The 17,705-nt window shown below is 50.8% G+C and overlaps 1 protein-coding gene across 5 annotated transcripts in view; it reads left to right on the plus strand.

Moving 5' to 3' along the window:
* Window positions 1–17,705, plus strand: part of PRDM16 (PR/SET domain 16) — a 474,533-nt gene that overhangs the window by 443,285 nt on the left and 13,543 nt on the right. For 4 of the 5 annotated variants that reach the window (XM_060276169.2, XM_060276168.2, XM_060276167.2 and 1 more), the window contains 4 exons: window positions 3,832–4,001; window positions 5,181–5,355; window positions 14,937–15,167; window positions 16,966–17,140. In XM_060276169.2, coding sequence (XP_060132152.2) covers window positions 3,832–4,001; window positions 5,181–5,355; window positions 14,937–15,167; window positions 16,966–17,140 — 751 coding nt within the window. The remainder of the gene's footprint in view (window positions 1–3,831; window positions 4,002–5,180; window positions 5,356–14,936; window positions 15,168–16,965; window positions 17,141–17,705) is intronic. The other variant, XM_060276172.2, reaches the window with a different exon arrangement.

Here is a 17,705-nt window from a genome sequence, read left to right on the forward strand (position 1 = left end):
AACTGTTCATGAAATTGTGAAGTTTCAGTTCAGGCCTCCTGCGTCTCTGAATGCAAAGCCAGCCACCCTCTTTGTCTAGGTCAGTGATTAAAAGCAGCACAGATCGCAGAGTGACCCCTCTGAGAACTCATATAACCCAATAACTGTTTCCCCTCACTCCTCGTATGCTCAGCTGTGAGATACAGCCTCCTTAACATCTTCCTCTGGTTTTGATTTTGTTAAACAAGGTAATTATCTAAACTCTGTATCCTAACTTCTGTGCCCATCACTCACAGCTCAAGCAAGGGGCTGTCCAGAGTAACTTTTCAAAGACTTCCGGAACAGATAGGCAATCGGTGCTTTTTCTTAATTTGCAGAAGGCTCTTTGAAGTCATCAATTTTTATTTTAATCAAAGGAACAGGAAAATATGCTTTAAATGGCACATGGTGCCAGCAAATAATATAGGTGACGGACCAGGGGATCCTGACCTGCATGCTTTTTTTTTTGTCTCTTAAAGAAGCTAGAAGGTCTTTTGATTATTATTTTTTCTGTTCCATTTTAAACCCGTCCCGGGAATGAAGGAGGCTCCCTCCTCCTGTTGTCGGGAACAGAGGTGTGACTCAAACGTTTCCCAAAGTCCTTACAGTTCCAGGAATTTGGTAGCCCAGAAAGGAAGGAGATGTGGATCTCAGCAACAGATATGGGGGAAATATATTTCATAGAATTGTAAAATTTTAGAGTTGGAAGGGAACTTAAGGGTCACAAGTAGCCCAATCCCCTGCAACGGCAGGAAGCCTTTGCCCAATGTGGGGCTTGAACCCACGACCCTGAGTGTCATGTCCCAGCTTTTCCCCCAAGGAGCTCAAGGTGGCAGGCATGCTTTCCCCATCCTCATTTAATCCCCACAACAACCCTGTGAGGCAGGTTAGGATGAGAGGCAGCGATTAGCCCAAGGTCACCCAGTGAGCTTCATGGCAGAGAACGGATGGGACAGGGATGATTGATTGACTAGGAGCTTTGGGGTATAGGGCATGTGGTTTGTGGCCACTGTGGTGGAATCGAGACACATATTAAAAATACTGAAAATGCTTTAAAAAAAAACGTTTTAAAAATATATATTGAATTTGCCATAAGCTCACCGTCGCCATCTAGTGTCACATTTGCATAATGCACTTAAAACACACTTGAAACATATTTGCGTGGCCAAGTCCTAAGTCTTACTCCAAGTAGACCAACTGAAATTATTGGCCTAAGTTAGCCACCTCCACCCATTTCACTCTGAGTAGGTCTGGATACACACCTGGGTGTTTCTGTTGGAGGGCGGTAGCAATGGCTTTCCCTGTGTTGCAGACCACATGCTTTGAGAGTCCCTGTCCACTGTAGCCTAGTTCAGATGTAATAGGAAAACAGGATTTCTCACTATGTTAACAAGCTTATATGTCCCTCAGGTTCACGTGTTCTCCTGCTGCACCTCATGGTTGTGAAGCGTCATGTTCAGAAGCTTCCATTTCTACTTTTGAACAAACCACAGTTTCCCATGATGTCTAAAGCCCAGAAACCGTGGCTTACTTAGACTATGGCTTAGTGAGGCCAAGTCATGATTAAAGTGTGTTTTCAGAACCTGACTTGTTCTGAAATGGTGATTTCCTATTATGCCCCTAAAAGTTGCCAACACCACCTCCAGAAATATTTGAAATGACTCTGCTTTTCAGCAAGCCTGCCTTCCCCTCAGAATGGAGGATTTAATGACAGTGTTTTGTGACACGTAACACCTTGAGTCCAGCTCATTTTTCAAAGCCGGCAAATCGCAAGCTGAATGCGGGGTCCAAAAAACAAAACAAAAAGGAGAGTGTTTCATAAATGTATATCCGCTGTTTCCAAAAATAATAGGGGAATATATTTTTAGTCTCAGTCCCAGCTGTAGCGCATTTGGAAAGTATGTGCTGTCTGCGTAATGTAGAATTGTGACAATTGCTCCCCTCCTTTGAAAGTTTATTTTTAAGAAAACAAACTCTGTGTACTCTGCATCAATAGGCTGAAGGATACAAGTGCTAGCAAATCTAATAAGCAGTCCTGTTGGCGGAGAGGGGGAAGCCTCCAAGGAAGGAACAAAGCTTGACTTCAACAGGGACTGGAATCCCAATTCCGTTTCTGGGTGCCCCAATGCTGCCCTCTTCAGGAAATCTGGAGATCTTGCATATCAGAGTTTTTCCAAGCCTCACAAACTTTCCCGAGTACCACTGCTTATTACAGCTGCCATCATTAACTCCCTAAACTCCAATATTAGCAGCTACAGTAGCCGTAACAAACTCAAGAGCCAGTGAGGTGTAGTAGTTAGGAGCGGTGGACTCATAATCTAGGGAACTGTGTTCGTATCTCGGCTCCTCCACATGCAGCTGCTGGGTGACCTCGGGCTAGTCACACTTCTCTGAAGTCTCTCAGCCCCACTCACCTCACAGGGTGTTTGTTGTGGGGAGGAAGGGAAAGGAGAATGTTAGCCGCTTTGAGACTCCTTAGGGTAGTGATTAGGCGGGATATCAAATCCAAACTCCTCCTCCTCCTCCTCCTCCTCCTCCTCCTCCTCCTCCTCCTCCTCTTCTTCTTCTTCTTCTTCTTCTTCTTCTTCTTCTTCTTCTTCTTCTTCTTCTTCTTCTTCTTCTTCTTTTCTTTCTGGCACTAGTGTAATGTTCAAGTCCCTTCTCGTCCATGAAGCTCGCTGGGTGACTTTCGGCTGCTCACCAACTCTAAGCCTAATCTACCTTGTAGGGTTGCTTTGAGGAGGCGGGACAGCAATGTACACCGACTTGATCTCCTAAGAGGGAGGGGGAGGTCATCACCATCATCACAACCAATCAGATTTTGGGTCCCTGTTTAGCCAGACCTCAAGGTTTGCAGAAGCACTAAAATACTTAGAGAGAGAGGAAACCCAAAGTGGGAGGAAACCCCAAAACAGCCCAATAAGGGCAGAGTGTTAAAAAGGAAAGGAAACCCCAGAAAACTAAGAAAAGGGTGGAATGGAGTATCCTGAAACAGGGCATGGTTGGTTGGAACCTTGTACAGGAGCACTCCATTTTGTTGCAGGAACTTCTTGTAATTATTGCAATAGTAAATTATTCAGGTGCCAACCCAGATAGTTGGTAGTTTATCATTCCCTTTTATTGTGTGGTTTGGCCTTATTTTTATTTGCTTAGCTATTTTTGTAATCTTCTCTACTTATGCTTCCACACAATTCAAAGTGGCCGACAGTAAAAAAATTATTCTATCAATAAGCCCTCCCCCCCTCCCGCCCCCACCAAAACAAACAAATATCACAGCATGTAATAATCGTAAAAGCAGCAGTCAGCAAATGAAAGGAGATTGCCTCCCACTGGGGTCCTAGCAGCAAGTGTGATTGCTTGTTTATTTAGTTCTATGCAGCCATTGCCCAGCATGGGTTTCCAGGGAGGATTGTGCGTGGCTAAAAAAATAATAATTAATGAATTGGGGTAATACCGTCCACCTTCAAAAGCTTGGGCAAAAAGGCTCAACTTCACCTGACGTCAAAACATATGCAGTCGTGAGTTCAGATGAACTGCAGAGGGGAGGGTGTTCCAGATTTCCAGAGGGGCCACCACATTGGAGGTTTTCTCAAGGAACTCATAGAATTGGAGACTTGAAAGGGAGCCCTTAAGGGTTACCCGACCCAAGTCCCTGCAATGCAGGAACCACAGCTAAAGAACTGTTTGCACAAGCTTCCTTTTGCTCCCCCCCCCCCCGGAGAACCAACCATTGCAGACAACTTCTTTTATCCCTGTGTTATTGGTTCCCCCCCCCACACACACACACATTGTCTTTCTTCTTTCTCACGCCAGATGTAAATATTGCGACCGGTCCTTCAGCATTTCATCCAACCTCCAGCGCCACGTCCGAAACATCCACAACAAGGAGAAGCCATTCAAGTGCCACCTCTGTAATCGGTGCTTCGGCCAGCAGACCAATCTCGACCGACACCTGAAAAAGCACGAACACGAGAGTGTGCCAGGTAACAGGGAATGGTGCGGGCCCAGAATCGTACGAGTGAAATGCAAGCCTTCGTTTCCCCACCACCCATCACTTTTTAAAAGGCTTTTTTCAGAAGAAGAGAACCCAGCGATGAGATCTTTGGATAAGTGTTGTTCCCAGGTCTCTTTGTCGCTTTGGCTTGTTTTCATTCATTAGACTGACCGTGTGTCCTTCTTTACAGAGGGCATTCCCCTGCATGAAGAAGTCCTCTATTTAAAGGGCTGCCCAGTCCAAGTCTGTTTGAATGGGCCATAGCTCTGTGGCATCAGTCCAGAGGCGTAGGAAGGTCAGGTGGTACCCGGTGCTTTTTTTTTTTTTTACACACACACCCCCACATTGCAATTTTTGGGGAACGTTGCCCAGAGTTGTTGAGCTTCTTTTAGGGAAGGTTGCCCAGAGTTGTTGAGGGAGCACCATCCCCCAGGGGATGCAAACGTCACCCGCCGGTGGGGAGGGGGGTGCCAGGCTGATCACTGGCTGTATTTGCGCGATCAGCAGGTGGATTTTCATGACGGCGATTGCACCAATTGCAAAAATCCACCTGTTGTTTTTTTTGGGGGGGGGGTTGAGCACTGCCACGCCAATCTGCCCAGAGGAAGTCAAAGAGAGAGTGTGTGTGACAGCATGCCTTGTCCTTTTGTTACCTGGACATGTAAGATCACGCCCACTTCTAGTCACATGCAAAGGAAGTATGTCCCAGCCAGGAGGAAACAGGAAGTTTTCACCTGGCTAGACCGAACATTCCCCCGCATGTCCACTCTAGGAAAACAAGGAGTGTTGTACTTGACTGCTACTTATGTATCACATCCCACACTGACTTCTTTCCTGCACTCCACCATTGACTTTTAATGCATCTTGTGCTTCCCAGGGGTCACCTGAGCATGCTAATAATGCCTCCCCTCTTGCTTCTCAGTTACCCCATTTCGCCTCCAATGCTTCGGCATGCAACCCTCTGCAGGAGTGGCAGAGGTGATGAACAAAATTGCTGCGAGCGCTCTGGAGTCTTTTCTTCTCCGTAGCTGCTTAACGGGAAGGAAGGGCATCTGGCATTAAGGTGTCCCCGTCCCCCCCCCCTGTCCCCTGCCACCGACGCTCTCTTAGCATCATTGTTTCACAGCTCCGCATCTTAACGTGCGCTTGTTCTCTTCCGGCACCGCAGTGAGCCAGCACACGGGCGTCATCACAAACCACCTGGGGACCAACGCCTCCTCGCCGACCTCAGAATCAGACAACCATGCACTTTTAGACGAGAAGGAAGATTCGTATTTCTCCGAAATCAGAAACTTTATTGCAAATAGCGAGATGAACCAATCATCAGGCTTAGCAGATAAAAGGTGAGTGAGTTTCAACGTGCTTTTAGTGATGGAGAGAGTATGAATTGTGAGCTTCCATTGTGAGCAATGGGGAAGGGCCACTTGGTTAGACATTAATTTTGGGAAGGGGGTTGGCTAGCCTAGCTCAGAGGTAGAGCATATGTATTGCTGTTTTTTGGACTCTAACTCCCATCATCCCTAGCTGGCAAGACCAGTGGTCAGGGATGATGGGAACTGTAGTTCAAAAACAGCTGGAGATCCAAGTTTGGGAAACCCTGATCTAAAGCAACTTTGTACATTCACTGTGGTGACAGTAACAACCTCAGCAGACATCTGCAAGGATTTTTGGGGAAGAGCTTAAAGGAATTAGGAAACAGCCTTATGGAAATGGATTGCTCATATTATAATTATAGTGTACTTCTGACTTAGTTTGGTATTTACAACAGGTGGGCTCTCGCATAAGTACTCCTTCATACAAAAAGGCAGTAAAAAATCCCCACACATAGAAAAGTAGTGTTTCAGGGGGAAAGTTGACAGGCTAGATTTCTGAATACAAGGATTTATTTGTGAGTGTCGGGAATCGGATTCCACGACCTATAAGAAAATGGTTTCCTCAGCCTCACCTTGTATAAACGTTACTGCTAATTTGATTTTTAGATTTCAGCATGTATGGAACTCCCTGCCACAGTAACTCAGGGCTGCTGAATGTGGCCTTTTCCCACTGCCCCCATTCCCTTAGAATGGCTTTGGAAGCTCTTAGTTGCTTGATACAACAGGCTTAGGCATGAGACGGACACCAGCACTGGCTTTGATCTCCTTGTAGCCAAGAGGAAAATATGGCAATCTCATTCAGTACCTGTCAGAGGGCCTGGTATGGCTACTCTAGAGTAACGACTCCAGCATGGTCTTTTAAGGCTTTTATTAAGTGCTGACTATTTACAGTGTTCAGAGCAGTAAAAATGCATCCTTAAGGTGAGGTGTCAGAACTCCCGAATGGCGATTGGCGCGTTTTCTTCCAGCACCACAACTTTGGCAGACCCAACCTCTTCCCCCTACGTTTGCGTCGCAATTCGGGAGTTGGGGGGATTGGCCTCCCCCCCGTGCGTCCAACTTCCTGTCCCACCTGAGGCATGGGCTCCACAACCCTGCCTGAGCCTCGGACACCACTTCCTGACTCTCCGCTGGAGGCAGAGCTCTCCTTACTCTCTCCAGCGCTTGGTGATGGGCTGGAACTTAAGATGGGAGGGACTTCCCTGTATCCCTTGTCCCTCACATCCACCCCCCTCCCAGGCTCCTCTCTCCTCCTCCCCAGTGGCTCTCTGCTTGCTGGGGACGAGTGAAATCCCAAGAAGTCTGTGGCATCCGAGCCTGTGGGTGTGAAAATTTCCCCCCAATCCTGCGATCTCTCTCCTTCCCCCTGAGAAGACGGAAATCCCAAGAAGTCAGTGGCATCAGAGCTGGTGGGAGTAAAAATGTTCTGCCAGTCCTCTCCTGCCTCTGACGTCGTTGACCTCGGTGAAACCCACACCTCTTCTTCCGTGTCCTCAAATTCCGCTTCCCATCTCCATGGGGAGCTGCTGCCTGCTATCCCTTCCTCCTGCTCCTCCCCCTCTCCCTCCCTTTCCATGTGCCAGGGCTTGGGCCTGTGGGGGAACAGGGCGTGGAATTCTTCCACTAAAAATTCCTCAGGTACTTCCGTGGCCGGTATCCACTCATTGTGGGATGGCGGAGTGTCCTCCCATGCTATCAGGTACTCCAGTCCTCTCACCCCTCTCCTTGAGTCTAAAATCTCAGTTGCCTCATTGAGCTGTCGGGCGTTTCCCGTCTCCCCCCCTCCCTCTGGAGGCTGATCGCTGTCCCTGAACCTGGTACTTTCCCTGTACGGCGACAGCAGTGATCTATGAAACACTGGGTGCACTCTCATGTCCTCCGGCAGTGCTAGCCTGAAGGCTACCGGGTTGACCTGTTGCGTGACCGTGAAGGGGCCCAGCCTCCTGTGTGCTAACTTTCTGCATCGCCCCCTGGTGGGAAGACCTTCCGAGGATAACCAAACCTTGTCCCCCACCCTTATGACCTCTCCCGGCCGCCTGTGGCGATCTGCCCCCTTCTTATACGCTTCCTTGGCCCTCTCCAAGTGTTCTCTGAGCTGTTGGTGCACCGTCTCCAGGTCCTCTGCCCACTCCTCGGCCTGTGGGCCCTCTTCCTCCTCCTCCCCCTCCCTCTCCGGGAAAGATCTGAGGTCGCGCCCATAGTTGGCCTTAAAGGGCGACACCCCTGTGGAGACGTGCACCGCATTGTTGTAGGCAAATTCTGCCAGTGGCAGGCGATCCACCCAGTCCGTTTGCCTCTGGCTGACGTAACATCTCAGGTACTGCTGCAGAATGGCGTTGACCCGCTCCGCCTGTCCATTGGTCTGCGGGTGCCGAGCCGTCGACAAGCTGACCTCCACCTGCAGGAGGTTCATGAGCCGTCGCCAGAACCTGGAAACAAATTGGCGGCCACGATCCGAAATAACTCTTAAAGGCAATCCATGCAGTCGGAATACGTGGTCCACAAACAGTTTGGCCGTCTCTTCTGCCGAGACCGCCCTGGCACACGGTATAAAGTGGCACATTTTGGACATGAGGTCCACCACCACCAACACTGCGGTCTTGCCCCTGGACGACGGCAGGTCTGTGATGAAGTCCATGGACACTACTTCCCACGGCCTGTGCGGTGTGGCTAATGGCTCCAGCAAACCTGCTGGTGGCGCTCTGACCACCTTTGCTCGCTGGCAGGTGTCACATCCCCTGACATAATCCCGAACATCCTCCCGCACCCCTGGCCACCAGAAGTGTCTCATGACTAGGTGAGTGGTTTTGTCCCTTCCGAAATGACCCGCCGTTGGGTTGTCGTGCATCTGCTTGAGAACCTTACCTCTCAGCTGTTTGGTCGGGAGGTACAGGGCTCCCCTGTAAAAAAGCAAACCCCTCTTCTCCTCAAAGTCTTTGGCCTGCTCCCTCCCCCCTCTCAGGTCTCTGAAGATGCGGGTGGCAAATTCATCCGCTGCCGTCAGTGCTGTGAGTTCTGCCTCGCTCACCACTGCTGCACCGCATGACCATGCAGATGGGGGGAAAACGTGCCTGGGTGCTGGTGGCAACTCCTCCTCCGTGTACTCTGGCTTGCGGGAGAGGGCATCCGCCCTGACGTTCTGCTCCCCCGGGATGTAGTGGATGGAGAAGTTGAAGTTCGAGAAGAACTCTGCCCACCGTATCTGCCGCTGGTTGAGCACCCTGGCCGTTCTCCAGAACTCCAGGTTCTTGTGGTCTGTGCACACCTGGATGGGGTGCTTGGCGCCCACCAGGAAGTGTCGCCAGTGCTGGAACGGCGCGTGGATCGCGAGAAGTTCCCTATCAAACACTGTGTAGTTGCGTTCAGGCTGGGTCAGCTTCCTGGAGAAGAAGGCACAGGGTCTCCACTCTCTGTTGGCGTCCAGTTGCAACAGAATCGCTCCCACAGCTTTATCAGAAGCATCTGTCTCCAGGCGTAGGGGCGCATCCTGCACCACGTGGAACAGGTGCTGGTCTGACGCGAACACCCTCTTGAGGCTTTCGAACGCTGCTTGTGCCTCTGGTGTCCACCTGAACTTCTGCTTGCCTCTCAGGCAGTCGGTGATGGGAGCCGTGACCCGAGAGAAGTTCTGGATGAACTTCCTGTAGAAGTTAGCGAAGCCTAGTAGTCGTTGGGCATCTTTGCGCGTCCTGGGGCTGTGCCAGTCCAGGATGGTCTGCACCTTGTCCTTGTCCATTGCCAGTCCCTTGTCTGACAGCTTGTAGCCCAAGAAGTCCACCTCCTTGGTGTGAAACTTGCACTTCTCCAGCTTCACATACAGGTGGTTGTCCTTCAGGCGCTGCAACACCTCCCTGACATCCTTCACATGCTGCACTGGGTCATTGGAATAGATAAGGATGTCATCCAGAAAGACCAGGCAGTTCTTGAAGAGGAGGGACCCCAGGACGTGGTGCATGAAGGCCTGGAAGCAGGCTGAGCCCCCTTGCAACCCGAAGGGCATCACCAGATATTCAAAAGAGCCCAGAGGCGTGAACATCGTGGTCTTCCATTCATCGCCTTCCCGGATCCTGATCAAGTTGTACGCCCCCCTCAGGTCTAGCTTGGTGAAAATCTTGCCCCTGCGTGCCGCTGTCAGGAGATCATCCACTCTGGGCATGGGGAAAGCCACTGGCTCTGTCACCGAATTCAGCCGTCTAAAATCCACCACCAGGCGGCGCTGTTGCGTGTCTTTCTTGTCCACCCAGAAGACCGGGCTGCCCCCTGCTGCCTTGCTTTCTCTGATGAACCCCCGCTTGAGGTTCTTGTCTATGAAAGCGCGCAGATCCTCCAGTTCCTGGTCTGACATGGCGTACAGCTTGGCTGGGGGTATAGTTGCCCCCGGCACCAGGTTGATCTGGCAGTCAAAAGGCCTGTGTGGGGGTAGGTGGTCGGACTCCGCTTCGCTGAAGACCTCCTGCAGGTCCCAGTACGGCTTGGGTATCGCCTCACCCCCTTTGACGTGCATGGTGGCCACCGTGGCTATCGGAGGCCCCTCCCCTGGTTGGTGCTGCATGCAATGTTCCAGACAAAAGTCCGACCCAAACGTGATGCATCTCTGGTGCCAACTTATGGAAGGGTCGTGGCGCGCCAGCCAGCTCATTCCCAAAACGATGGGGGGGTCTGAGATGGTCGTGACGTTGAAAGCCAGTGTCTCTGAGTGCCTTCCCACCGTCATTCTCATGGGGGGGGTTTGATGAGTGATGGCCCCTCCCAGCAACTCTCTGCCATCAATGGTGGCCACATGCAGGGGAAAATCCAGCTGCAGAAGTTGGATTTGGTGCTCTTCTGCAAAGTTTCTCGAGAAGAAGTTGGCAGATGCCCCACTGTCAATTAAGGCGAGGACTGACAGGGGGTAGCCATTTGGGAGCGTCAGCGTGACTTCTAGAACCACTCCTGCTCTGGGAGGGGTGGGCTGGCTCTGCTCCTCTCTGTGCGGGTGGGCGGGCTGGGGCTGTTCACTGCTGACTGTGCCTGGCTGCTGCCCCTTGTCTCCTGCAGCCAGGCTGTCTCGTTTCCCTGCTGTGGTGCTACGTCAGTGGGGGAAGGTACAACCGTTCCCGCCTTTCCTTGCCACTCCCTGCGATGAGGGCAGTCTCTGACGCGATGCCGGGGGGAGTTGCAGAGAAAGCAATTCCCTCCTCTTCCCTCCTTGCGTTTTGGCGCCGCCGGGGTTTGAAAAGCCCGCGCGCGCGCTCCCCCGATCTCCATCGGTTCCGGCTCTGGGCTTGGTCTGGGCGGGTCTGGGGGCGGTCCCTGGGGTGGGTTTTGGTGATGTGGTCTGTCCTGAGAGCGTGGGAACCAAGGTTTTGCTGCGCGCGTCGCTTGTTTGTCATACCATCTGGATTCCTGCCTCACCCCCACCGCTAGCGCCGCTTTGCTGAGCTGATCCATAGTCTGCGGTCTAGGACCTCTTGCCAGCTCATCCTTAACGTCTGCATGCAAACCTAGGTAGAAGGCTGATTTCACTGGCTCACTGTTCAGATCCCACCCCAGTTTGTGCACCAGCATGGTGAATTTCGCCCAGTAGTCTCTAACTGTCGATTTTCCTTGTGTTAGGTCATGAAGCTCCTGTTTAGTGGCCTCCATTTCACTGTCGCTAGCGTACATTAATTTTAAAGCTTCTAGAAATAAAGTTGCGTTCTTCATGCAAGGATTTTTTTGCGCGATGAGCGGTCTTACCCATTCCCGGGCGGCCCCCGTCAAATGCTCTATGATAAAGTAGACTCTGTGCGCGTCATCTGGGAATTCTGCTGCATGCAATTCCAGCGCATAATTTATCTCAGTCTCGAATCCGAGGTACTCCCTCGGGTCTCCGCTGAACTTGGTGACTAGGCTCTGTCCCCTTCTCACTTGGACTAGCTGCGGCTGGGGTGCCCCCCCACCTCTAGCGGCTTTCTCCTCTTCCAACTTTTTCTGCAGGTCTAATACCATCACCCTTAGCTGTTTCTCAGTCTCCTCTTTTGTCCTCACCTGGTCCACCAGCTTGTTCAGCTCCTCCTGCGCCCCTCGCGCTTCCTCCTGAGCGGCATGCAATTGCTGCTGTGCGTGCGCTGTGAGGGTCTGTAGCTCCTGCTTCGCTGCTTCAGCCTCCAGCCTCCAATGCTCAGCCTCTTGAGCGCTCATCGCTGCACTCCAAAGTAGCCAAAAAAGATTCGGGAGTTGCTGTCAGAGGGCCTGGTATGGCTACTCTAGAGTAACGACTCCAGCATGGTCTTTTAAGGCTTTTATTAAGTGCTGACTATTTACAGTGTTCAGAGCAGTAAAAATGCATCCTTAAGGTGAGGTGTCAGAACTCCCGAATGGCGATTGGCGCGTTTTCTTCCAGCACCACAACTTTGGCAGACCCAACCTCTTCCCCCTACGTTTGCGTCGCAATTCGGGAGTTGGGGGGATTGGCCTCCCCCCCGTGCGTCCAACTTCCTGTCCCACCTGAGGCATGGGCTCCACAACCCTGCCTGAGCCTCGGACACCACTTCCTGACTCTCCGCTGGAGGCAGAGCTCTCCTTACTCTCTCCAGCGCTTGGTGATGGGCTGGAACTTAAGATGGGAGGGACTTCCCTGTATCCCTTGTCCCTCACAGTACCAAAACAAAACAAAGCAAAAACCCTGTGAAATAGTTTGCTTTTAAAACTTCGCGCTTTAGATCTAAATGAGAAAAGGAAACGCTGAAAAGTCAAGGGTGGAGTTTCGGTGGAAAATCAGGAATCTTTCCACGTTAGTTGCAAACACACACAAATTGATACCAAATTAGAGGTGGAATCCTCAGCAGAATGGCATAATTGATCTCTAGGGAAAATGAAATTGGGGGGACCTGGCTTTCGTATGTGTGGCTTTTTGTTGATGTTTTTTAATTGCAAGTAGCTTCTGAGCTTGTTTAGACTATGTGATGAGATGCAGGGCTCTCAGGAAGCTGGTGTGCTCCCTACCCTTAATTTTTTTAAACCTCACATTGACCCGGGGGGGGGGGCATATTTGATCTGCTTACGGACCAAGAGAAGAAATAAATAGGGTCCTTTTTGTACCCTGCACACAAATACACTCCCTCTCCATCCTTCTAGGCGGTGCCAGTTGCAATTATGATCAGGCTATTCTGATCTTTCCAAATGCCGTGTAATGTGAACATGGACATTTAAGAAAGAAAGAAAAAATACTTAATTTGTGGGGGGGGGGGGTTTGCATCAAGAATTCCATGTTTGGAGTGGGGCCCCCAAGTCAGACACTAATCACGACATTTCTGATGGCTCTTGAGGGTCGATGCTTATTTTCTGTCTGGGACAATGTTGTTCCTGGATCCTGGTGGGCCTGTGGCAAAGATATCATCTGAATTAAGCATGGCAAGCTGTCAGCGCCGGGTTTATAGTCAGCCAAGCATACAGAACTTTGAAATGAGTGATGTCATTCAAGTTCCTTATTTACCTGGCATGGGCTGTGAACTTCTCTAGCTCAGCTGTGTTATATAGACTGAGTGTCATTTCCCTCCAGCTTAGAATACAGGCAGTTTCACAGAATCAGCGAAGATCGCTGGGAAATAAAAGTTTACAGAGTGCCTTGAGTATACTATGGCAATCTCAAACACCGTGCAAATTGTTGTTGTTGCTGCTGCTGCTGCTGCTGCTTTTCTCACCAAGGGCCTGGAAGCAACTTAACATTAAAGACAATTAAGAGCAGCCAAGTTAAAATACAACAACAACAACAACAACAACAACAACAACAACAACGATAAATAATTTTTTATTTATACTCCCCAGTCAAAACCAGGCTCAGGGCAGCTGACACCAATAAAATTACAGTAAGACGTAAAAGGAAGAAAAACAATTAATTAAAATACGGGTTAAAATACAGTTTGAATTTAATTTTTTTAAATGCAGCCTCATTTTAAAGTAGCCCAAATCAAAACCACAAGGGAGGAAAACATAGGGGTCAGGCTGAGTCCAGCCCAAAGGCCAGGCAGAACAGCTCCGTCTTGCAGGCCCTGCGGAAAGATGTCAAATCCCGCAGGGCCCTGGTCTCCTGTGAGAGAGTGTTCCACCAAGTCGGGGCCAGTACTGAAAAGGCCCTGGCCCTAGTTGAGACCAATCTGACCACCTTATGGCTTGAGATCTCCAAAATCTAAAACAAACAAACAAAAAACAGACCCAGCTATACAGATAAAAGGCAGGGCTTAGTTACCCTACCCCACTAAAAGAAGCCACAATTCCAATCCCTTCAAATTAAGGGCCAAAAACCCAGGGAAAGCGAAGAGCCTTAAAAGCAGGGGTGTACCTACGAGTTGGTCAAGTTGGCCCACCAAGGGCACAGACCCAAAGGGGTGCAAAAAGGGTGTCTCTTCACTCTTGGTCAGAGTGACTAGGAGCCTGCCTGCTATGAGCTCTCCGGGCAGCTTTTCCACTGCTCCGGGCAGCCAGGCAAGGTGTGCAGGCTGCTCTGGGCTCTTTGGCAGAGAAATCTGGTTACCGGCAGGGGCCCTTGCAGCAGCCCCTTTCCCCAGTGGCACTGTTAGATGTGTGAGTGGAGCACCAAGTGGAGTTTGGAGGGAAGAAAGAATGAGAGTGGGTGAGAGTTGGAGGGGGAGAAAGGAGGGAATGAGGGAGGCAGAAGGGAAAGCAGCAGGTTGGGGAAGGAGGGAGGAAGGCAGGAAGGCAGACAGGTAGACTGGACCAAGGTGAAGGAGGGGAGACAGAACAGAGCAGACCTGACCCTGATGGTCATGGGGGAAAGTCACTGGCAAGTGCAGAAAGAGACAAAAAGCAAAGTTTTTGATTTTCTGGTCCATGGTCTCTCCTGACTTCAGAGGCACAAGGGAGCCTAGGTATGCCTCTCCCTAAAAGTAGATCCATTAGTACCTGGGGTGCTGTAAGGAATGCGCTCAGTTGTACCCCATGAAGCTGTAGGCCGTGGGACATGTACTTTCCTGGTAAAAAGCATGGGACGCGGGTGGCGCTGTGATCTAAACCATTGAGCCTCTTGGACTTGCCAAGGTTGGCGGTTCAAATCCGTGTGATGGGGTGAGCTCCCGTTGCTCTGTCCCAGCTCCTCCCAAGCTAGCAGTTTGAAAGCACACCAGTCCAAGTAGATAAATAGTTACCACTGTGGTGGGAAGGTAAACGGTCTTTTTGTGTGCTCTGTTTTCCGTCACAGTGTTCCGTTGTCCCAGAAGCAGTTTAGTCATGCTGGCCACATAGTCTGGAAAGCTGTCTGTGGGAAAACGCCGGCTCCCTCAGCCTGAAGGCGAGATGAGCGCCGCAACCCCATAGTCGCCTTTGACTGGACTTAACCACCCAAGGGTCCTTTACCTCTAGCTTTTTACTTTCCTGGGCATAAGACATTCTCAAAGGAGCGGAGGTTAGGAAGGCATGTGTATGAGAAAATGTCCTAGCATATTTCTTATAACCCAAAAGCAGAAAAGCACCTTTACAAAGATGGACATGACTCTCAAACTGAAAGTCATCTTTGCTCTTGGTTTACCACAACCCCCCCCCCCCTCCGAAACCTTTGCACTTGCAACCCACAGGCCTGAAATCCAGAATGCTGATGGCAACTCCCAGTGCCATGGCCTCGCAAATGACAAAACAGAGGATGTCGACGAGGAGGAGGAAGAACTGGAAGAGGAAGACGATGACAGCCTGACGGGGAAGTCGCAGGACGAGACTGCGTCACCGACGACAGAGCCGCAAGGAGGGTATGAGGATGAGGAAGATGAAGAGGCCACGTCCCTTACCATGAGTTTTGACCGCACCCGAAGGTGGGTGGGACAGGACTTTCAGCGTGTGGTGGGGGGAACGCCTGCTTTTCCCACCCCTCATTGGCAAGTCGTGGGGGGCGGGGATCATGAACCATCCATTACCTCTCCAATGAAGGGAGTCTAGCTCAGCTCTCAGCATTGGCCTTGAGCTGCGGTAACAGGCAAAGCCACAGAACACCATCAGCATCCCATGCAAGCTTCCGCAGGCTGCAGAGAGAGCCTTTGGACACCTTCACACATGTCCACTTCATCCAAGGCATCCAGGGATCCATGGGAAGTGCAGTTCCTATGGGTCCCTGTATGCCCTGGCAGGCACGTCTAAGGTCCCCTCTAGCTTGTGTCCCTCCCAGCATGGATGAGAACTCTCAATCTCACACACACGGCTGGGAAATAAGGCATAGCCAAGTACAGTGGTGCCTCGCTAGACAAATTTAATTCGTTCCACGGATCTTTTCTTATAACGAAAAATTCGTCTAGCGAATCCCATAGGAATGCATTGGAAATTTTTTGATTTTTTTTTTTTTTTTTTTTGCCCATAGGAACGCATTAATTGAATTTCAATGCATTCCTATGGGAAACCGCAATTCGCTAGATGAATTTTTCATAAAATGAATTCGTCTAGCGAGGCAACCTCCGCTCGAAAAATCCTTTCGTTAAGCGGAAATTTCGTTATGCAGGGCATTCGTTAAGCGAGGCACCACTGTATAGTATGGATCACCCAGCATTTTTCAGGAAAGACTGTGAGGCTCAATCCGCTCCTGAGGCCATCATCAAGAGCATGGCAGTGCCTGAAACCCTCTATGCTCACCATTTTTCACCTGCAGTTGGTGAGACGCTTGCTGTTTTTGCTCCTCACCATGGCATCACCCCGAGGGAGCAAGGTGCTCCAGAGCCTAGAGGGGGCCTTTTGGACTCTTTTGTCTCCATTATGAAGTCCATAACTTTCAGCTGCACACACACACACACACACACACACACACACACACACACACACACAAGCAGACGCCCGCAGCTTCCTCCTCCTTGGTCTCAGTGCTGCCCCTTGTAGAACTCGGCAGGGAGGAGGATGGGAAAACCTCTAGAACTGTTTGGCTTGGCCTGTCGTTGGCTCTGGCGCCACCTGCTGTTGACCTCCCCGCCTTCCACCCCACCAGTCTGGATGGGCACCACCCAGCGCTGACACACCCCTCTGTGTTCCCCATGCAGGCAAGCAAGAGGCATTATCAGAGTCCAAAGACACAATCCCACCAAGCAGAAGCACTTGGGGGGGGGCATAGCAGGAGCAATGGGGCCTGGGGAGAATCCCAAGGGCTGCATTGTATAGCAGGGCCAGGGCAGGCACATCTGGCCTCTGGGCCTGAGGTTCCTCACCCCTGGTGCAAGGGGGCACTGAGAATCCCTTTGAGGCGTCTCCAGGGAGAGCTCCCCAGCTGGGCAGTGAGCACCAAACGGCGCATGCAGCACCACATGCCAGTGAGATGGTGTGCGATCCAAACTCACACATCCATCCCCTCGCCATGCTTTGCTTGTTCCTCAGTGATCATTTGCAAGCCCCTCGTCTGTCCGTCCATGTGCCTGTCTCTCTCTCTCTGTGTGTGTGTGTGTGTGTGTGTGTGTGTGTTGTGTGTCTCTCTCCCTTTAACACATCCTGCATGTAGCTTCCAGGCAGCTCCTCCACAGTCTGTGCATGTTGTCAGCCCCTGCCCGAGTTTGGCGACGCTCACCTTGGCCCCGTTTGTGAACAGTCAGATGCGCTAACAGGTCCACCCCTCCCCTCCCCTCCTGGTCATTGGTACAGGTGTGTTGAGGAGGACGAAGCCGGCCTGTTAGATTTGGAGCAGTTACCGCAGTTTGGGAAGGGGCTGGATCTACGCAAGGCGTCCGAGGAAGCTTTTGAAGTTAAAGATGTGTATAACCCCACCTTAGACTCTGAGGCAATAAAACAGACTCTGTACAGGCAGGCTAAAAATCAGGTAGGTGTACCCTTGGGATATTTTCCGCAGTTTTCCCTCTCGTGGTGACGAAGGGGGTTCCTTTCCTCGCCAAAGGTCCCCATGAACAATGGCCAACACTGGGAACTCGCAGCCAAGCAGTGGCAGGTCCCGCAGAACATTATAGGGGCATGTTTTCATCAGGATTTATGGTTTGGGTTGCCTACCATTCTAACCTCAGAGGTGATGGTGGGAAAGACGACTGGGTCAATCTGCATGGCTAATTTCTCTTGGGTTTTATAGGCTGAGCCAGTGTTTTGAACATTTGCTGTGGGGAGAGGTACCAAGAAAATCCATCAAACATGGACATGAGTTGCTAGAAATTTTTCTCAGTGGTGGGGTAGGTTGCACACCTTACTTACAGGAGAGGTAGCCTTGGGTAGATGGTTTGGTGGTGGGGTTTTTTATTTCACTTTTTTATTGTCCGAGAACTTGCCAAGTACAATTGGCAGCCAGCAGACCTCCCTGCCTTGCCAAATTCCTTCAAAATTCCTTCCAGCCACGTGGCTGTTTCTGCACTAGATCACCATGAAATGCTAGTGGCTAG

This window comes from Zootoca vivipara, chromosome 6, assembly GCF_965207765.1.
Source record: "Zootoca vivipara chromosome 6, rZooViv2.hap1.1, whole genome shotgun sequence".
NCBI lineage: Eukaryota > Metazoa > Chordata > Lepidosauria > Squamata > Lacertidae > Zootoca > Zootoca vivipara.